Source organism: Aythya marila, assembly GCF_965140915.1.
Source record: "Aythya marila genome assembly, chromosome: 9".
Lineage (NCBI taxonomy): Eukaryota > Metazoa > Chordata > Aves > Anseriformes > Anatidae > Aythya > Aythya marila.
Window position 1 is genome coordinate 25,376,379 of NC_139050.1, and position 21,653 is coordinate 25,398,031.

At 51.3% G+C, this 21,653-nt stretch overlaps 1 protein-coding gene across 1 annotated transcript in view; it reads left to right on the forward strand.

The window, feature by feature from the left end:
- Nucleotides 1–4,133: 4,133 nt before the first annotated feature.
- Nucleotides 4,134–21,653, forward strand: part of PLCH1 (phospholipase C eta 1) — a gene marked incomplete at its 5' end in the record, with an annotated part of 57,034 nt that continues 39,514 nt past the window's right edge. The window contains one exon of the mRNA XM_082766742.1: nucleotides 4,134–4,212. Within this exon, the coding sequence (XP_082622868.1) occupies nucleotides 4,134–4,212 (79 nt within the window). The remainder of the gene's footprint in view (nucleotides 4,213–21,653) is intronic.

The window sequence follows — 21,653 nt, forward strand, 5'->3', positions numbered from 1 at the left end:
AGGTGAAAATCTCCCGTGCAGAAAGGCACTTGCATGCAACATGCAGCATTGGGAAAACTTTGGGCAGCAAAAACATCAAATGATTTGTGTTAGTGTCCCAGGGTGCAGGCAAAGACAGCTGAAAGGTGTGCAGAGCGCTGGAAGCATGGAAGGAAACCATCCAGACACACTCACTCATATTTATCGGTTCCACGCCCGGCAGAGGCAGCAGCACGCCGCCCTCCTGGAAAGCATTCCTCAACCGGGAGAAAAACAAAGTGCACTCGGGCTTCTGGAGGAGCCGGGAGCAAATGCTAATTCCTTTTCAGGGTCTGTTGCCATGGGGAGTCAGTTCAAATCCTTTCTAATGCCTTCCTCAGCAGCGCGTTGTGCTGACACATGCTTTTCATGACTTCCCAGAAAGAGTGGGAGAAGTGAAACAAAAGCCCCAGCAGCATTAGCAGCCGCAGGAAGATGGAGGTTAGCGAGGCAGGACAGGTAAGGCACTTGTCCGGGACATGGCCCAGCACTGCTTGGCCTCCTGCCACCTCTGGGTGGGTGATACGGGATGGGAACTCGTCTGGGGCATGTGGTGAGGTCTGTGAGCTCCCATGGAGTGGGCATCAGCCCTGCTCCTGCTCCTGCTCCGAGCTGGGTGCCCCGAGGGGCTGGGCAGGACCTCCTGGAGCAGTGGCAGCAGCAGGAGGGAGGCAGGAGGCTGCTGCTGCTGCTGCCTCCTTGTCTTCTGAACACCTCTGGCACTGGCCAAGTGAGGCTGGGGACAGTTTCCTGAGTGCCCCGAGGGGCTTGCTTAAATAAGCAAACTGACACCAGTCTGTCTTCGTCTCGTGAAGGATGTGTGGCTAAGATTAATGTGTAGTGCCCTGAGAGGGAACTTACCAAGCTATCAGTTTAATACCAACAAAAAGCAACAAACAAGACCCCCATGCCATCACCACCACACACAACCCCCAAACAAAAAAACAGAGCCACACCTCAACTTCATATCTCTAAAAAGCACAAATGTGCCATATCTGTGTCCTAAATCCAAACTCTTGTGACCTTTTCCCTTTGTATAGACAACTCTGGCTCCTAAGAGTTTCCGATTGCTTCCAGCTAAACCCACAGGAAATTTTTCTTTCTACCGTGTGGCTCGCACACCGCCACCACCTCCAGAGCCATCGCTGCTGTGCCACCACAGCCGTCCTCGGGGCAAATTAGATCAGGGACTGCTCTGGAAGGAAAATAAATCGGATAAAAACTTGTTATTCCTCTAGGAAGTGTTCTGGAGGAATAAAAATAAGAGCAGGACCAGGTACTAGATGGTTTGTCCTTCCATTACCAGCGGCTATCAATAATCCGCTTTTGTGCTGGTGATATTTATGAATAAATACCTGCTGTTGAAAAGGGGGTGCAATTTGGGGGATTTTTTTTAAGCTTTTTATTTATGCTACAAGATGCTTTAAATTCTAGAAAGAATCTGTATATACTATGGATACTTACAAAAAAAAAAAAAAAAAAAAAAGCTTAGTAAGGTAGCTGAGGCTTCTCTGGAGGAGGGCACGGTCCTGGCTGGGCTCTTCCCCGGCTCCATACCAGAGAAAGCCAGATGCTGAGGGGCAGGGGTGTGTTATGGGGTGTTTCATGGGATGTTTCTGTCGGCTGGTGTTGCCACTTTGGGATTCTGCCCTCCTCCCTGAGTGCCAGGAGAGCCTTTGTTCGGCGTGCCATCGCCTGGTGCTGAGGACAAGGGGACATTGTGTCAGCGGGAGAGGGAGGGGAGGGAGGGAGGGGGCTGGCGGCTTTCGTTTCAAGGCACTGCATTTATATCACTAGCAGCTTCTGCCCATCAGTCCCCCCTGACCTGAGCTCTCTGTGGGAGTGGAACAAGAGATGAACCCTCTTAATTCTGTGCAAATTCTTACTGATAAGTTCTTGACACAACTTTACGAATTAAAACATGGTAATAACTTGTGTGTTTGTTTTTTAACACCTAAAGCAAACAGACTGGCAGCAGGCTGGGCAGTGTTAAAGTTATTCCTACCCTTCTACACTGACAGCTTGCGCCTTACTCATTAATGCCAGAGGGGTGGCCTTAGTCACAACGGGCTCTAACAAAAGCTCACTCCTAACAAGGACAAAAGTCCAAGAAATGCAGAAGCCTGGCGGAGGTGTCACTTTGCTGTTGCTGGGTGTCACGATTCGGTGGTCCAAATTTTAGTAAAATACGCCTTTAGTGTAAACACTACGTGATCCATACCAAACCATCCTGTAACGGAGGCAGCTGGTTTTGAGACAGAGCAAAACAGGAGCAGGGCTTGCTGCTGGCCTCAGCCCCACGCTAGCTGCTCCGGCAGCAGCGGTCACCTGCAGGCTGCTGTGCCTGCTCGGGGTGCTCGCTCTGGGAGGGGAGAAATTCTCCAAGTTCTTCTTTTCCCTCATAGTGGAGTCTGGGGATCGGGTCCCAGGAGACAGCTGTGGCTGAACTGGTCGTTATGGATAGTGTGAGCCCTGTTGGCGTGGTTGGAGAGGACTTGATTTCCCTTTTGTTTTGAAATCACTCAAGCAGAACACCTGTGTCCCTCAGCAGAGCTGCAGCCCTGCCACTTGCAGCGTGCCGTGGTGCTTCAGCTGGGGGGAGCTGCACCCAGCAGGGCCTTGATGGAGGAGGGGGGCAGTGCCCTCACACCCTGCTTGGGGTCTCTCGGATGCAGGCAGTGGGGCAGAGAGGGAGTTTGTGCAAAGCGTGGGTGAGAGAGCAGCTGGGCTAGGACTGGGGGAAGGTGGGAGGGAGGTGAAATGGGAGCCCAAAGCAGGCCTGTAGCAGGAAGGGGTGGCTGGCATGGGTCCTGAGCTGGCTGAAACAGCAAAGGGAGGAGGCAAATTCAGGGATTCGGTGTCAAAACCAAGGAGTCCATGCGTCTTTCTTGCTTGTTTTCCTTCAGCAGCAGAGATGAGAGCAGCGTGGACCGCTGTGCTGTTGGGCAGAGCCCTGCTGCTTGGGGGACTGCCGCGAGGTCCGACCTGCACAAGAGGCTGAGCTTCCCTCAAGGGACGTTCAGTGAAACCTCTCAGACAAACCCAGCCTTGTCTGGGTTACAGCCACCAGCTTACCAACGAGTTAGTTGTGCCGTTAAAAAAACCTTCTTCCCATTGTTGCTGTTGTCCCCGGCTGTGGCAGTGGAGCCACAGTGATGGAAACGCTCTGAGGCCTGAGGGGGGATTGTTCCTCCCCCCAGTATAAAGGGGGATTGTTCCTCACCTCATTGTTAGCGACTGGCCCCAGCCCCTCACTCTTTGTTCCCCTGGGCCTTCCCACTTGGGCTCTGCAAGTGCTGGTGGCAGCATCCAAGCAATATTGGCACCCAGGGGGCTTGGCCCAGCGGAGCCCCAGGGTGCGTGGCCAGAAGGACACCGTCTGCTCCAGGCTCTGCTGGGTGGTAGCATCTGCAGCAAATTACCCGTGAATATTTCAGAGCCCGCGTGCCTGCTGCTGGCCGCCTTGGAGGCAAAGCTCACCCCATGACAGCGCCGGAGCCTCAGCCCCAGGGTAGGGGTAGGGCTGAGGGGGCTCTGTGTCCACATAGTGCTGCAACGTGGTCCTAAAATCAGGATGCCATTAATTACCTTTGGATCCATTGATTCATCTTTTTTTTTTTTTTTTTTGTATGTTTAACTGGGGAGGGTATATTTTGTTTTGTGGCCTTGTCCGATGCGTTTGCAGTTGTTAAATGTGGGCCAGCATCATTCAATAGATTAAATCGATCCTCTCGGGGCCACATGCTCTGCTGCGGGGTTGACTGACAGCAGGCACTCGGCTCAGGCTCAGCAGCTCTCGGCTCGCTGGGTTCGAGGGCTGCTGGTGGTCAGGGTCCAGCTGGTCTGGGTGCTCTGCGCCTGGCATCGCTGCGAGTCCTCAGAGGTGCGTGTGTCTGGGGGGAGGAGGGCTGCGTTTGCTGCGACACTCGGTATGAAGCTAATGGGCTGTTTTGCATAAAAAGCTCCAATAAATACACTTTTTTTTTTTTTTTTTTTTTTTTTTTGTAGTGCTTCCAGCAGTTATGCATTTCTTGTAAATTAACTCGTTTAATTACCCGTTCTGTTTCCCTTTGTAGGGTAGCTGTCTTTGATGGTGAGCAGAAAGGCCTCTCACGATGAGTTACTGGAGTCTGGATAAGAAAAGCTGTCTGCAGTACTGCCGGCACTTCTTGGTGGACAACGGGGTGTTTCACGGTGAGTGGCAAGTCGTCGTGCTGCCTTCCCGTGTCCTGCTGCACCACGTGCAACACAGCCAGGTGCACGGGGCGAAGGGCAGCTGCGGCACTGCTAGGAGGCACGCGGGGACCCCGACCTCCCCCCAACCTCTCCCAGCCCTGGGAGGCTCCACAAAGCTCTGGGCATGAGGACAGGGCTGCTGCAAGGGCACCGCTGCTGCTGCTGCTGTCAGGTGTGTCCCTGGTGGAGAAGGGAAACTGTGCTGTGTGTTTAGTGAGGCCGTGGGTGCCCGGGGAGGGGATGAGCAGTGGTCGGAGCACCGATGGCAGGCAGGGTTGCTCCGGGTGCAGGTGGCAGATGTGTTTTGGACCGAAAGGGATGGTGAGTCTGTGGTAGCTTCCTCGTGAGGCATCTCTAAGAGTGCTCCAGCGAAACCTGCAGGTAGGCATCTCTTGAGGAGGAAATGGAAGTGTCTTCTGGCACTTCCAAGCACTGATCAGAAGTTTGTGCAAAACAACAAAAAATTTCCCCATAGTGTCCCCCTAACTAGTCCACTGCCAGCCACTTGCATTTTAGTCTCGTGCCACTGCAAATTGTGTGCTAAGATCACTCAGGTGTTGAGGTCTGCCTGAACGCAAAGCCAGGGAGCTACCCTGACGATAGTTTGGTATAAAATACTTTCTTTTCATGGCCTCTTTTTCTTTGCTTATACTTGATCTGTCAGCTTCATTGGTGAGCACGTGTTTCTCAGAGGCCCAAATTTTGTATTCCTTGTTCTCTTTGAAGTCAGGGATTAACAAACTGTTAGTCAGGGCGGATTTATGGCACTATGAATAGTGGCAGAACGGAATGCCTATAAATTAACTATTGAAAGCCAGCCCCATTCCCCCAGATCTTTAAAGCATTAAACATCTATTTTTTGCTTACCTTAAATTTTCCTCTGGAGCCCATTCAGCTGTGTGTTCAGCTGCATCGCATCATCACGGAATTTGCATTGCATTAAACTGTCCATCAGTGGGTTTCAGTGGGGGTGTATGTGTGTGGTTATTTTTGAAGAGAACACTCTGGGAAGTAGTAGCAGATACACTGTTTTGGGTCGTGAGGGCGTTTACATTACTGTGAAACTCTGGTGGAGAAGGATACAGTCCTTGCTGCAGGGAAGCCTGCTGTATCCAGTCGTGACTGCACAACACAGGAATTACAGGGTTTCACTGAAAAAAGTGACAAACTGGGGGTGCTGCACACACCTGATGTGTAGGCACCACAGCTCTACTTCTCAGATGAAGCTGAAGTGCAGTCCTGGGATTTATCAGGGTGCTCCTGGTCCCGTTGATTTTGGTGGGACCACTTTCCTTCTGAGATGTCTCTGGCACTATGGAAGGAGGGAGTTGTCTCCCAGACAGCCTCACCCAGGTCCCCCGTGCCCGTGTGAGCACTCTTGGGATGCTTTGATAAGTGCTCATTGCTCACGCTTCTCTCCAGGCAATAGTCTGCTCTCTAGCATGGGTGGATAAGTGGAGCAGGTGCGTTTTGGGATATGTACTTGCAATTTTCCCATTGCAGATGAAATGAGAGAAAAGTCTGGTCCAGGCTTTGTGACTCGAGGTGGTGTTTTGTAGCGGAGCAGCGTAATGTCTTCATCTCTCTAATAGTGCAGAGACGGGATAATGATCCATTAGCACCGAGCCCAGTAATCCACACAGAGTTATTGAAGTGATGAGTCTGCAAAGTGATAATCATCTAAAGTAGGAGATACAATCAGCAGGAACCCTAGACCAGAAAGATTCTGCGGCTTAATTTATTTGTCTTTCATTCAGGACCAGACAGGATTCATTATTTTCCCCTGACAGAGCCCTTCAGGGCTTCCAGTCTCTTCATCCTGAGCACGATGCTGCAGAGGGAGCTGGAGTCCTGCTGAACAGGGCTGGAAGTGCCACTTCCCAACCGCACCGGGCGGGAGGCAGGAGCGTGTCCCCAGGATTCAGCACGTTGCTCCTGACACTGTGAGCAGTTGGTTTGCTGCAGATCCCTGCTGACGGAGCTCAAAGGGATGGCAGAGCTTTGGGAGGGCCAGCTTTGTGTCGCCGTGCCTTCTGCAGCCTCCTGGTCCTGTAGCTCCTGACAGAGGGCAGTGGGGAAGAGCAGGCGGGGTGGGGGCAGCGAGCAGGCTGGGCGCTTGCCCCCAGTCTCTACTGGCTTCTTGCCACGGCTTGCATGGGGTGATCCTGGCAATTCCACTGGGAAATAAGGAGAGAAAATCTCAGGTGAACTCTGTAGGAAAGGTGCTACCTGTTGGCAGGACAGGTACTGTGACTCGGCTCCTTGCTGACAGTTGAGTTGTTTGGTTTGTATGTTTCCAGCTCTAATATCTATTACTTTGAACTTAAACAGGTCTGAATTTTTTTTAATTACTATTTTCATATTCTGACATTGAGATCATGGCTCTCCAGAGAGCAAGCATGTGGAGCTGCTGATTAGCTTATTTTTCTACCTTTATGCATGCTAATATTCTGTAATCATTGAACAGAAGACATGACGTGTTTGGCAAATAGATGATTTAGTCTCAGCAATTCTGGAAGTAGCTTTACACAGTTACCGTATTAGAGTCAGTTACTTATGCCAATTATCTCTTCCTCTGCTCTCAGAAATACAAACCCTTTGTTTCAATTGCATTTCTGTAATTGTAATTATCTGCTCTCTCTTTCTAGTTTTATCATCCAGCTTCTCCACCTCTTTCTTTTCAGACTTTGGTGTCAGTGGGGACTTAACCACCGCTGGGAGGCTGTGGTGTTAATCCAGCCTTGCTCATATTATCTCAGTTGTGCTCTTCCATTCAGGGCAGTGGACTAGCTCAGTTGTATGTGGCTTGTCTGGAAGGTTCACATTTTGGTGGCGTGATTATGGTCTGTAGCTGAACCTGTAATCTGGGAGAACTGTTGCACCTCAGGTGCAAAGCAGACAACTTTATCCCAACCCAAAAGCTGGTGTTCTAAAAAGGTCAGGGTCATCTTTCTCCATAGGGACTTTTACTGGGAGTCGTTCAAACATCTTGTTTTGGGGAGAAAAGCAAACAAATACTTAGCAGAAACACCACAGCACTGCACGTACAGGCTGTTGGAGAGCATCGTGTCTCTAAAGCAATGTCCGAGGACCTCGTGTGGAAGTTGAGCAGGGAATGAAAGCATCTGCTCCAGCGTGGGAGAGCACTGGCTGCAAGCAAGGAGGTGGTGGAGGATGAAGCGTGTGAGATACAGCGAACAGCAGGACAGCGCCTTGCTCGTGTGATGCGTTACCTGGAGCCAAAGGCAGCTTTGAGTGCTCGTAGCAAGCTGAAGGTGTTGGTGCTTCTAGGTGAAGGCACTGCTGCTGCACGGCCCAGCCTACTGCAGCTCTGCTCAGCAGAGTTTGGGCAAGGGGAGCTCGGGAACATGCAGAGAGAGGTGACTGGGAGAGTACAGGAGGGCGTGAGGAGAGATGAGATGAATCTGGTTTATTTGGCTTAGAAAATCAAAGATTTTGAGAGGCTGAGACTGGCTATAAATGTACTTGCACAGAGTAAGCTTGGGGAAGAAAAAGCTTATTGAACTGCTGGGGAACGTTGGCACAAGTCCAGATTGAAATCCATGAGTAAATAACTAGTTGTAGGGAAGAACTGAATTCCTTTGAGGCAGAGGCCAGTGAAGAAGTGTTAAAAGCATCCTATCTGTGCCCCTGCTCTGAAGTTGCAAAAGTAATTAGTAGCAGCCAGAAATACGCTGGCAAATGTAAATCGAAGGCTGGAGGGCTGTCTGAGTGCTCCCCGTCCATCTCCCAGGTACTGAACAGCAAAAGCACCAGGACTGTCTCCATTCCCTGCTGGAAATGCTGCTGTGTGCAGATCAGCCTGCTCACTCCTGTATTTTGATGATGCTTTGAGACATTTGCATGTTGGTAGGCGAGAAAAAGTGTTGATACACAACGCCGTGCTTTCCTGCAGGGCTTTAGCACGTGGTTTGTGAGCAAGGACTGAACGTTCACGTGTGCAGTGCTCAAGCCCTGTATGCGTCTGGGTTGCCTGGGGAGTTCTCATCGTTTTCTGATTTTATTAGGAAAAGCTGCCAATAACTGCACTTGCAGGCTATTAAAATCCCTATCTGTTTGTCTGAAATTTTTGGTTGCAGAAGTGGAAGTTGCTGCTGTGCCTTGCACTCTAGGGAGGTTTCTCTGCCTGGAAGCAAAAATGTCAGGTTTCTTCAGGAGCAGCGAGGCACGTACGGCCTGTGCACACCGAGAATCCCAAGCTGCACGCAGATCCGTGCTGAAGCTGCTTTAGCAGTTTGCAGGACGGAGCAGATAGGCAGGCTAATGTTGAGAACAGCCTCGTGGACATGGGGAGCCTACTTTCTTTTCTTTTCTATTGCAAGGAGTGCCAAAATACAAAGTACGTCATGCCTCTAGGCTTGGAAGATGTTTTTTTTTTTTTCAGGCTTTTCATGCTGTAAAAGTGGATCGTGTTTTGTTTGCTGGCGATAACAATGCAGGAATGGCTGTGTTGTCAGGCCAAGCATCCATCTACGCTGCTAGCAGATTTTGGGGGCTAAAAGCACGAAGGAAAAAATGGTCTATATCTAAATCCTTTCTCTGGGACATGCTCCCAGCATCTGCCCATGAGCAACGTAAGTGCTTCCCCAATCCGCATCTAGACCTTTGCTTTTATTAACTTCCATCTCATACCTTCTCCTCGCTTTTTAAAATTCATTTTTCCTTTTGACCACCTGTGGGAATTAACCGTGGACGTTAGGTGGGTTGGTGCAAACCTCCTGCTTGAAGGGAACTCTCCTTTCGCCCAGCCTTGCCACGTTCAGGCTGGTCAGTGAGGAAGGTTTGGTCGCTCGCGTCCTGCACCTGGGAAGGAGCTGGCTGCATGTCCTGAGCCGGGGACCATGCCTGGCAGGCGGGCAGGTGCCCAGGGCCAGCAGGAATGGGAACTTTGCTCCAGACCTTGATGCTGAGGTCCTGATCCACTGAGGTTCAGCTCTTGTGTGGTGCTGCCACGAATTGCCACGCTGCCGCTTCCTTCAAATGGCCCTTCGAGGTAGGCTGCTCAAACACCTGCGTGGTGCTGACACCGAACAAAGAATATCTGTCAGCAATTAGTTCTCCATCCGATGGTGTGCAGCGAGCTGTCCGTCCCACCAGCCTCGCAGAGGAACTTGCTGAATGCTGACCTGGAGTTTGGTGGGGCTCTCAGCCCCTTGTGCCAGGGATACCCGGCTCATCCTTCGGGAGGCTCTTCCCAATCACCTTTCATAAACATCCAGAGCTGAGGGGGGAGATGGACTTAGCCCAAAGAAATTGCTCATTTTGAGGGAGCATCTCTGATTTCCCAGGTGTGATGGATGTGGTTGTGCACCACCTTTATTAGATGAGCACCTCCTGCTGTTGCACAACCGCTTTCGGACAGCTTGATGAGAGATTGCTCGTGGCAGGTGTTATTGCAGCGCTTTCCGTTCGGTTCAGCCCCAGAAGCCGAGCTCTTATGCAAGTTCTTGTAGGCTTTTCTTTGCTTCAGTGATCTTGAACTTTTGTGTTCAATGAATGGGAACATAAAATGCATTATATTATTTTTATACGGTAAAACGGTCAATTTTGTTTATTAGAGCACAAGAGTTTTGGGGGAACAATACGAGATGTTTGCTGAAATGCACGTCTGTTTGGCTTGATGCTTGCTGATGGGCAAAGCTTTATAATTAGCTCTGCTGAAGCCTCGTGCAAGCCCTGTGCTTGGGGCTATGGTGCTAAAAATGCCAGATGTTGACTGCAGGATTTGCTCGTACATCTTTATGGTCAACTTCAGCTGAAGTTTTATAACGATGTGTGGGAGAGCAGGATAAGTTGATAGCGCAGTAATTCACACTTTGGTTTGTATTCTGAATCTGTTCTGTAAAAACAGATGTAACTGGAAATGTACGTAGAAGAAGGGCATTAAGGAATTTATTTTAAGTTCTCATAGGCTAAAAATCAGTTCCTGAAATACATTAGGAAACCTCCTCTCCGTGCTTCCTTTAGTGCCTAAGGGCCTCTATAAGAGCTCCGGCTCTCACCTGGCGCGTGCTCTGGTGCCGGGAGGAGCTCCACGTGTGGATCCCCCACGTCGCTGCTTCGGGCTGCGTGGTTCTGATGCTGTGTTTCTCCCCTTCCATCTCTGCATATTTGTCAACCTTACACAGAACAGTGTCTTCGTTAATGACAGATGAGTGGAGCTGATAAAAGCCTTAATCTGATAAAAGCGACCAGTTTGTGCAGATAACACGAAGTTTCATTCACAGCTAGCTGAGTTCTCAGGAGTTGTTGTATTACAGTTTAGGTCTAATATTAAATTTGGATGATGAATATGAAGATGTTATCTTCTTATTTCATTATCTATTTACCGTGAAGGTAAAGGTTCTCTAATCAGCTTTTCTTTCTCTGTGGCAGAATTCTTTGTACCAGTTTCCATCCATTTTGTCAGTGAAAAAGGAAAAACTGATGAGCCAGAAAATTAATAATCTTCTGGTGCTGTAATTTCAAAGCCTAATTGTTAAAAATGTTCTCATTTATTGGAAAATTAATATTTTGCAGTAGAACTTGCACTGCCGTGTCTGTTTGCCCACTAATGTAGGCACGGCAAGCTGTAGTTTTTAATATCTACAAACGGAGCTCCCGTGCTCTGTAGCAGCTTGGCAAAGGTAACGCTTTTGGCAGTAATTACTGCCCTTCTCCTCCTTCAGCCACTGGGAACATGGCAGCTGCCCCGTGCCATGAGCAGCCTGAGATGCTGCGTGGTGTGGGGTTGCTGACTCTTGTAGTGGGGTCAGGCTGTGGGTCCAGCCCCATGGGGCTGCTCCGCGGCTGGCAGCAAGCATGAGGTGATGCTTTTATCCTGGGATCGCTGCCTTGGATCTGTAAAGGCAGACTTTGCTGCCATTCCTCATGGCCTACAGGCGTCTGCTTGGCTTTTCTAGGGGGTTTTCAGCTGTTTCTGTAGTCTGAGACCGGAGCTGCTTGGGGAGGAGAGGCCTGAGCGCAGCGATTCCCATAGCCATCAACTCGATCATCCATCAGCCCTGGTGCCGTGGGATGCCTGCTGGCTGCCCCAGGGCTCCTCCAGCTCTGCTCCCTCCAGGAGTGGCTGGCTTCATGCATCTTTTGCCAGGGTTATTGCAGAGTGCTGCTTCTGGGGAGCTGAAAATGTTGGCACTGGTTTGGCAACGACCTCGGGACAGGCCGGTGCTGTTTGAGCCCCTGGCACAGCATCCTGCCACGGCAGCTCCAGTGTTCCCCACATCCCAGCCAGAGGTGCTGAGCTGAGTTGCAGCGTGCTCCAAAGCAAAGCGTACCTGGAGCTGGGTGTGCAGAAGAGAAGAGCCTGCAGGTACCAGAAGAGCTTTAAATCCCCCTTCTTAACGAGAGGACAGGGGCAGTGCTTTGGCAGTCGAGGTGCTTGCTGTCTCATCTCTCAGAATAATTCCCGTGGTTTAATGACAGAGCCTTGTTTGAACAGCAAATGAAGAGAACTGGAAAATAATATTAGTCCAGGGGAAATGGATTTTGAGTGAATGAACATCTTTTTAATAAGTTCTATTGCTTTTGTAGCCGCGATTGTCAAAAACTATCAGTGAAATGAGGCTTGGAGTACGGGTAATGTGTTTTATGAAACCAGCTTAAATAGTTGAAAAGACAGACTTCTAAGCATGCAAACTGCTGCGAAAGTCACCCAGGGAAGGGCTTGTGGGGCAGAAAACCTAGCTAGGAAAAAGGCAGACCCGTGAGCCTGTGTCACCATTCCTGCCTCATCTGGTCTTGCTTGATTGCGGGATGTGTATGAAACTGCTGAAAATGTGGGCTGTTGTCCTATGGGGACCATTGGTTTTGATCAATTATGTGTAACAGGGTAATAATTCTGTGTTTGGGGAGCTTGCTTGGCACCCTCGCTTGAGACCCTGTGGGAACAGTGCAGGCTGCGTGGAGCAGAGCGGGCTGGAAGGGTGTGCGGGCTGCCCAAACACCGCTTCAGCAGGACGCGGCTGCAGCATCGGGTGAGCTGAGGTGAGCCAGTTGCCTTCGGACTCTTCCCTTTGCAGACAGGCAAACTGCTGCAGCCTCTTGGAGGATGCGCTGGCTTCAGGCCTGGCTCCGGCTGGCAGGGCTCGGCACCGGGTGTAGGACCTGCCTTCGCAATGGAGAGTTGTCATGGTGATTTTGTTCAGAAGGTGAATGTACCTACAGGTGTTTTCATACCTCTTGGCATATGCCCCCCCAAATTTTGTAAAGTCTTCATTTGTTTGCCGCGATGTTCTTGCTGACACGTACAGTGTGCTCTAATTTCTAAAGGCATGTAGCGTCAAAGCACTTCAATTTGTAAAATGAATGTTATTTTGAAGACAGAATAATAAGGAGCATATTAATGGTGAGAGAAGCTTTCTTACAGAGCAGACTCGGTGGTAGAGATGCTCGTGTCCAGCTCCTATCATGTATAACAGAGTGCTAGGTTGGGAATGCAGCGCAGTTATACTTGTATCACATTACTGAGTGCAATTTGGTGTACCAAGAATTAACCTGAAGGCTGGTGACAGCTCATTTCTCTTTTGTTGTTGAATCGGGACTGTAAGACATCGATTCATTTGGATGCAAATGTATTGACAACTGTCTAGAGGCTTGGGAGTGATGACTTGATGAGAAGTCATCTTGTGAACTGGGGTGTGAACTGCTGGTGGGGTAAGGGAGCAGCTCTCCCATTTCCCTCGTCACAGCCGCACTGGGAGGCTCTGCTCTCTGCAGAACAGGACTGCTCAGCGCAGCCATCCTCAGCCGACGGTGTGGGTAGCAGCGTGAGCTTTTTGGGCAGCCAGCAGGGATCCTGCAGTGGCTGTGGGGCTTGTTCCGTGTTATGGTCTGGGTTGTGTCTGCTGGGTGTAGGCAAGGCGTGTCTTGTGCTGTGCTGCAGTCCGTCACGCCGTAGAATCAGAGAATGGCTCGGGCTGGGAGGGACCTTAAAGACCACCCAGTTCCAAGCCCCTGCCGTGGGCAGGGATGCCACCCACCAGATCAGGCTGGCCAAGGCCCCGTCCAGCCTGGCCATGAGCACCCCCAGGGATGGGGCATCCACAGCTTCTCTGGGCAGCCTGGCCCAGTGCCTCACCACCCTTACAGCCAAGAACTTCCTCCTAATGGATCCTAAAAGATCTCCATCCTTTTTATAAGCCCCCTTTAAGTATTAAAGCCCTGTTGGAAGTCTCAGTACTCATGTTAGCAGCAGCTGAGCACTGATGATTTCTCTGTAAGTAAAATGTCCATCAGTCAGCTCCACTTGTCTCACCCCCAGCTCGCCCTCGGTGCGACCAGCAGGTAGAACTGCTCTCACCCTCCCCTGCCCCAATCTCTCTATCACCCAACTTTTCCCTGGCCCAACTGGACAAATCCTGCCCTCCTGTACCGCTGTCAGTCTCTGAGGATGCTGCTGGGCATTCCTTTGGTGCTGATGTTGAGGGGCAGTGCAAGACCCAGGAGCAGCAAGGCAGCAGCAGGGCAGAGGTGTGCAGGGGGGTGCCCGCCTCCTCCCTGCGCTGCCTGCCCGTGCTGTCCCTTGGGGCTGTGTCCTGTAAGTCAGAGTGGCTCTGCACATCGCTCAGTGCTGGCTACAAACCTGAGTTCAGTAGCACTGACTTGGCTTAAAGAAGCACGGTAGTTAGCCAGCAGCACGGTAATTTCTTATAGCTACCAGGAGAGTTGGTGCTCGGCGTCTCACCGGAGACGACTTGTTCTTACGAAACCGAATGCTCAGTGATGCACAGGCTGAACCATTTGCATGCTCTGCGCTCTAGCTGGCCTCGTTCTGAAGCACACAAAAGCTGGCTGTTCCCCTCCGGGCTGGGAAGAGAGGGGAGGAGAGGGCGCAAAACGTGGCAGAGGGGAGCGAGGCCGCGGGGTTCTCGCCTTCGCCTCGCAGGATCCCGGGCTGCAGCCCCGGGGAGCTCCTCGCAGCCGGGGTGTTTTTCCTCGCCTGCATTCAGCCTGCGTCACTCACCCGCTCTCCAGCTGAAGCACAGGAATCGGTTCCCTGGGTGCCTGAGGGATTTCCTCGGGCTTGCCTGAGCCGCTCTCCTTCAGGCGTTACAGGCACTTAATGCCTGCAGCGCCCTGATCGCGGCACCATGCGTGCGCCTCTCGCACCAAAAGTGGTCGCTGCTCCTGCCTGCCCGCAGCAGCAGCACGGAGCAGATGCTTCCAGCTTCCCCACCGGGCTGTGCTTTTTGGCTTTGAAGGAAGTTGCCTCGTATTGCCTCTGGATTTGTTTTTCTCTCTCTTATGGCTCGCAAAGATCTCGCTGCTCCTCATAAAGAGCCGCGCTGGCGAGGTTCTCCTGGACTTGTACGGATTGCTTCCCAAATGTTTTCCCTCCGGAGACGTGAAGATTAAATCGAGGCTTTCCTGCAGTGAGAATTTCCATTCTACTTGCCAATAATGCATAAGAGTTGCAAATTTAATGGCAGACCTTGAAGTATATAAAAATTTAAGTCCAGAAAAAGGTAAGGATGTTTGAGTTTGTAATTACTGGGGGAAGAGCTAAAAGCATGTCTGGAAGTGCTTATAGAAAACTAAGTGCACTGTATGGCTGTGACTGGTAACTCCTCAGTACTGTAATTATTTGGACATCTTTAAAAATGGCAAACATAAATATTCCTGAGTATTTAAGAGGAAAACATGTGTTGTACTTTTTTTTGAGGTGTGTGTTTCAAATTGAAAATTTCTCCATGCAAACATTTGGATTGTATGGGAGATACTGCTCCTGCAGCATGGGCAAACAGAGATTGCTTTTTATCTTAAATTATTACAAATGTATTTGCCTTTAAAAACATTCCTGACCTCTTAATCTATTGGCCATTTTGCCACAGCATAGCTTTCCATGGGGAAGAGTGGCTGTGTTTTCTAGCAACACTTATAAATAGAATGCTAACCCGTACGCAAGCGATGTGTAAAATTCTGATCAAAGAGCTGTGGATGAGAAAGATGCATCTTGTCAGGAATGGTAGGGGACTGGTACAAAGGAGGAAGACATCTTGAATAACTTTCTTCGGGAACTTTTGATTTGTGGTGTCTGATTTTCTTCAGTTTAACTCAGTGCTGGGTGCAAAGTAGTGATTAAGCCCCTAAACGGCTGTAGGGTAAATGCTGTATAGAGGGGGAGAACTCTTTGAATCTAGCAGGGGTAACTCTATATGGCAAATAATTTTTAACTAGTGGAAGTGGTGGGAAATTGGCACAGCCACCCTGTAAGAACTGAGAGCACTTAAAGGAGCTGTCAGTTATTTGTATGTCCCGTTGGGGACGGCCTCGTCGGCCAGACTGGGCACGCTGCAGCTCCAGACACGGCGCTTTTATCTTGGAGGGTTGTGTTTCACAAAGCCCGACATTAAGTTTTGATGCACACGGGTAGGTAAAGGAGGGCAGGTGTTACTCCATCTGCTTGCTGAGACACGGTGGGTAATGGATACATCCCCATTTAATAATTTACCAGTGTATTGGAAGTACGAGAGCATTAGAAGGACTTTTTGGAACAGCCCTAGAAAAAAGGCATTGGGTTTAACCTCTGAAGCTGTTGTAGATGTGTGTGTGTGTATAGATAAATGTGTATTGTGCCAAAGTGTCCAGCTGAGGGTGAAATCCTCTTTGAAGTTATTTTGTCATCCCTTTTCCATCAGCAAATGTAGCAGCAGCCGCTAGATGAGTGCTCCTCTTGCTCCTTAGTTTGTTGCCTGGCCGGGTGGCAGGAGCATGGAGCACAAGGCAGTGTCCCATCCCATCCCATCCCATCCCATCCCATCCCATACTATCCTGTCCCATCCCGTACCATCTCATCCCATCCCATACCACCCTGTCCCGTCCCGTGCCATGGGTGAGGTGTGCGGGGCCGCTGCAGCCTGTGGGCACGAACACCTCCAGACGTGTGATGTGCCCGATGTCCCCGTCTGTGGCCGGGTGTCTCCGTGAGCCTGCCCACAGCGATCTGTGCCCTGATGGCAGTGCCCGGTTGAAGCGGTGCCGTGCCGCTGCCCGGAGCAGCCCGGCGCTCAGCCATGAGGTACCACAGGACGCCGCCGCTCCCCGCCTGCCATCGGCGTGGCCATAAGTGTGACCTTTGGGACTGCTGCACCTTTAAACCTACCCAAGCAGCTACAAACTGGGTATTGAGACCCTCTAACAGTGTGTGACAGATAGCAGAACGAGCTCTGGGCGAGGAACAGACAGGTCTGAGCGGCTGCTGGGGCCATCAGCCTGCTCCTGAGAAGAGCCTGGTTGTCCAGAGGTTTGATTTCCCTAACACCTTGAATCCACCACAGCACTGCAATAAAGCAGGGCATGCACATGGCAGCTCCGAAAGTTTTCCAGCCTCGGGGTGTTCGGTTCGTGAGGAGCGAAGGATCTCGTGGGCAGCAGGTCACAGAGTCGGTAGACCAGCCAGCAGCTAAGTTCTGTGCTTCCTAAATACCTGATAGTCTGCTCCTGAATCAAGTGTAGTTGTGTGTCAGTGAGGCTGCAGAGCGCTGTTACCACGTGAAGCACAATTGAGGCATCTTGGGGAAGCCGTGGCACGAAGGTCAAACTGCCCAGGTACCGAGGCGTTGGGGCCACTGGCAAGGGTGTGGGTGTCCTGCCGTGGTGGGCAGCACCTGGGTAAAACCTGGAGCCTGCCGAGAGCCTCTGAGCTCCTCCCAGCGCAGATCCTCCCTGCGAGAGGAAACATTTATTTCTGCGCTTGGGCACGCATTTTGAAGGAGCCGTTTCAGAAGGCTGTGGCGCAGCAGGCAGCTTGTTGGTATGCCGGCAGCATGCGGCGCTGGGCGAGTGCTCCTCGCTGACAGACCTGCGGCTTGCGGGGAGCCAGGGGCTCGCGTGGCCTCTGGGTGACAGGAGGGCTCGCTGGGCTCCCTGCCTGCCGCGGGTCGGGTATTGTGATGCCCAGCGGTGTTGCAGGTGTCTGGCTGGGAGATGTTTCCACACATTGCCAGCAGGAACACTGCTTTGCATGGAGCTCAAAGGCACAACGCGTTTTGTCAGTAATAAAATTACCTCGGTGTCGGAGACTGTCAGCTCTTTGTTTGCCCGCAGCTGACTCACTGTGGGTGACTTGCGCCCAGGTAATTTGAGAACAGAATAGATAACCACGTTCGGTAGGAAAATGACTGTTTCCGAGAAGTGGGAATAAATTAATTCATACCATCAGCCGGACTGTGGGCTTCATTCATTGATTTAAAGGTTAATTAACTCCACCTTCAGCTCTGCTGCGCTTTTCCCCCTCCTGCTCTCTAGAGGAGCCCCAGCCGGGGATTGGTGTGGATGTGTGCGGCAGCCCGAGGGGGCAGCGGTGCTGTGGGCAGCCCGGTGCCATCCTGGGCAGGCTGTGGTGCCGTGAGGTGCTGGGCTTGCCGCGGTGTGCTGCTGGTGCTGCCAAATTCAGGCAGCAGAAGGCTCTGCTCCTGCTGCAGCCGGGGCAGCGCCTCCTCCGCACGTCTCTGAGGGGACGGGAGCAGGCTTGTAGGGGCACTCTGCTGGGGTTTTTCTGGTTTTGTTTTCATGGACAGGTTTTGGGGGGGTAAATATAAAGGAGTGGCATATCAGGAGGAGAAAAACTATAAATAAATCAGACCCAGCACAACAGGTTGCTGTGGGACCTGTGTTTCACCAAACTATGGGGCAGTGCATCAAGGACTGAAGGACAGCGGTGATGGTCAATCCCTTACAACACAGGCAGGCTAAAAACAAGGCATGCTTGGCTCTCAGGTGCGTGATCCTCCTGCATTATGTATTTTTAGAGGGCAAACATGGGATTTAGGAAGAGAAAGAACCTGTGCCTTGCTGTTCTCCGCTGTGTCCAGAGGCGCAGCCCCTGGCAGAGCCAGCTTTATACCCCTGAGCAGCACGCGGTGACCCAGCCAGCTCAGCGACCTGCCCCACCATCATCCTGTTGGGGGCTGTGGTGGGAGCTGTTCGCCGCCTCTCCCCGTCTGCTGCTGCTTCTTGCCCTTGGGTTAGGGTGTGCAAACCCGGTAACGGTGTTTGCTAAATAAACCTACATTTCCTGGTCACTCTAATCAAGTGACGGCGTATTTTGGCACTTGGCCACATGTGTGGCTAAATTTGGCCGTGTGTGGCTAAATGATTTGCACTGTTGGTAAACGAGCAGGTCCGTGCTCTTCTAGGAAATTTAGCAGTCCTCAGCCCTCCTGGTTGTGGAGGCACCAGAGCTCTCCCCCTGAGGATTTTTGTGCACTGCCAGGCTTGTCAGTGTTTGGATTCTGGTGTATTGCTGGGTGCTCCCCCAGCAAGAAAGGCTGCGCAGTGCTGTCAGGTATCAGCCAGAGAGAAGGCACAGAGCTAAAGCTTCCCACTCTGAATATGGAAAAAAAAATCATTGAAATTGATTGTCCTGGAAGCATCACGCCAGCGAGCTCACTATGGCAGGCTAACCCAGCAGGTACTAGGAAATATGGATTACTCAAAATCAGAACTTCTGGGAGATGCCAATCCCAAGTCTCTTTAAACAAACAAACAAATAAAAAAACCCATACCGTGCAGGTCTCAGGTCTAAGAAAAATTAAAACTAGGCTGATAATTTCTTTTCTCCCCTCCTGCTCCCCTTTGTTCTCAAGCTTCACCCCTTTTTTTGTTTGTGTATTTATTTGGTGAATTTACAGGCGTGGGTTGTTCATCAGATTTAATAATTTCCTTGACTGTCGGCCATCCACAGTTGTTCTGAGCAGTCAGCTGGCATTCTGCTGCTTGCTCCCCTTGCTTTAGGATTCTCTGCTCCCCTGAGGGCTGGAAACGCCCGCAGTTTCCAGCAGTGCCTGCCCACTCATGAGGCTGTGCTGAGGTCTGCAGAGGTGTGGGAGATTGTCCACCTCGTGCCAGTGCTCATCTGTGGGCTTATAATTAAATCCACCCTAAGAAGCTTAAAGAGTGAGAGACTGCGAGGGGTTGGAAGAGTTACAGCAGGGCAGATAAAGTTCTGGGTAAATATGAAATGCAGAAATTAAAACAGTCCTGACCCGGGGCAGGGTTCCCCCAAGCTTCCCTCCAAGCATTGTCCTGGGCTCGCTGCTTGTCCCGCACCAAGGTGGCAGCGGCGCTTTGGTGGCATTAGCAGCGAGCTGCGTGATGCTCCAGATGTTGGCTCTGCCCTGTGGGATTTAGCTGGGACGTGTTCCCTGGCAGACGGGCAGTAACAGGCTGTAGTGGCATTAGGGTAAAGGCTCCGAGCATCCTCATGACGAGGAGATGGCTGCAGAGCAGGGTGGCACGCTCTCAGTCTCATCCAGAATACCTTCCACCATGGATCGTGCTAGTGTCACTGTGTGCTGTTCTCTGCTTCATGCCTTTGGTTTCATCACACCCTCCCAGTGTCTGCTCCTGGGAACGAGCCCGTACGTCCGTCCGGCTGCTCCCCAGGCTGGGTCTGGGCATCACACCACAGCCTCCACCCCGCACGGCAGCGCAGGTGCCCCGGGTGCCGTGTAGGATCTCAGGGAGCTGCACCAAAAGGGTCACAGGCGATGCCCGCAGCAGTCCTGGCAGTGCATCGGGGGACAGCTCCTGCTGCAGGGGCTCTTCTGGCGCTGTTCCCCTCCGCAGACTGACAACCCCCCCGCAGAGCGCCTCGCCGAGCTGGAGCTACCGAGCACACAGGCACAGCTGGGGAATGTCAAAATGCAGGGAGAAGAGCTGATGTTACAACTGGAATTGACTCCTATTTTGTGGGTTTATTTCATCTCCTCAAGCTTAATGTTGGCTTAATGCAGATTGCGTATTATTTAGGAACGCAGTTTATATCCTCCTTGGCAATTAGACTTCTCATTGTTTGGTAATGCTCTTTTGCCTTATTTAATCTTCTCATTTGGTCGGATGGCTGTAACATCAGTCCATAAAAACAAGACAGGAGACCGAACATCATCTCCATGCAGGCAGGCAGTGGTTCTTGGAAGGCACTGGAAAACAACGTGAAGTGAAATCCCCGTCAAACTGGCTAAAATCCCATTTGTTCAGAGCCTGTGCTCCACAGACTTTGCTGTAGGCTCTTGGCAGTGGAGTTTTGCCACTAGGAGTTAGCTGACAGCATTACCTTGGATAACCACAAACCAAAATACAGCAGGAAGAAGTCCCAGGCCTGCTGCTGCCATTGCTAATTTTTTTTAAACTAAATATGAATTTTTAACCCAGGGAAGCCGCCCAGGGCTGGGCCCGAGGCACAGCCTCGTGTGCGGCTGTGTTCGCGGGCTGATCTGTGCCTCTGTGTCCTGGGGAGCCGTGCTCAGGGCCATGGCTGCTTCCCTCACTGCTCTCATGTGCCTGGATATACTTAAAGTATGGCTAGGGAGAGCACTTTATTTCCCTAAATATTTTCCTTCTAGTGCCCACTAAGGGGTCCGGCATGCCTTAAGGCTTCCCAGTACTTGCAGCAGTGGGCAGGTGTGCGCGTTGTGACTGCGCCGTTGGGATTTAGCCCATGTGAGTCAGAAATGAGCTGGAATTGGGGCCGGGGCAGGGGATGGCTGCTGAGTCTGGCACCAGAGCAGTGGCTTCTGCAAGAGCTGCTCCCCAGGGCAGCACTCAGCCATCCCCTGCTTGCTAAAGACCCGCTTGCACACGGGGACAGATTAGAGGAGCTGGGCGGAAGGTGGCGGCGGCTGATTTGGGGCGGATTAGAGTGCTTTCGAACGTCAGGCCGCGTCTGGTCAGTGCTGGGCGCTCCAGCTTAGTGCTTGTGGGCTGCAGCCAGATTTATTCTGCGGCGAGAGGCAGCCTCGGCAGGTGCTGTCTGCCCAGCCTGAGAGCTTTTGGGGGGCATCCGGACTGCCCTGGGCTCCGATGGCTTTCCTCCGGGCTTCGGGGCTCTGCCAGGTGGTGGGCAGCGTGGCCGCCTCCGAGAAGGTCCAGCTGGCACAGATGGGTTTGTATCTGGTTTGGTGTTCGATACAGAAGCAGCTCCTTCTGAAAAGATGCGTGTATTGCTGAGCAAGGCGGTCACCGCTCGATCTGAAGGTTAAAAAATGCTCTCTGCACTCAGGTCTGGTTTGCTCTAAATGAGTGTTGTGGGAGGGTAAAAGGAGCCTGGTCTCTTGGTATCGTTAAAGCCCGTTAACCTACAGGGTGTCTCTTGGGGTGATTTTAGGCTGTCAGGAAGGTTTGCCAAACTCGGGAAGCAGAAGTAACTTGGCAGCTTTCAGATTTCTTTTTTCATTTGAAAGTAAAGCTTCAAATATACAATGCATAAGTGTGATTTTTTTTGAATTTCTGGATTAATGAACTTTATTTATTCTTGTAGTATAAACTATGCTGTATTCTTGTCTATAACTTTAATTCATTTTCAGGCTTTGGAGAAAAATGCACAGGTAGTGCTTGTGTCAAACACCGTAATGTGGCAAGCACGTCACGCTTCCCTG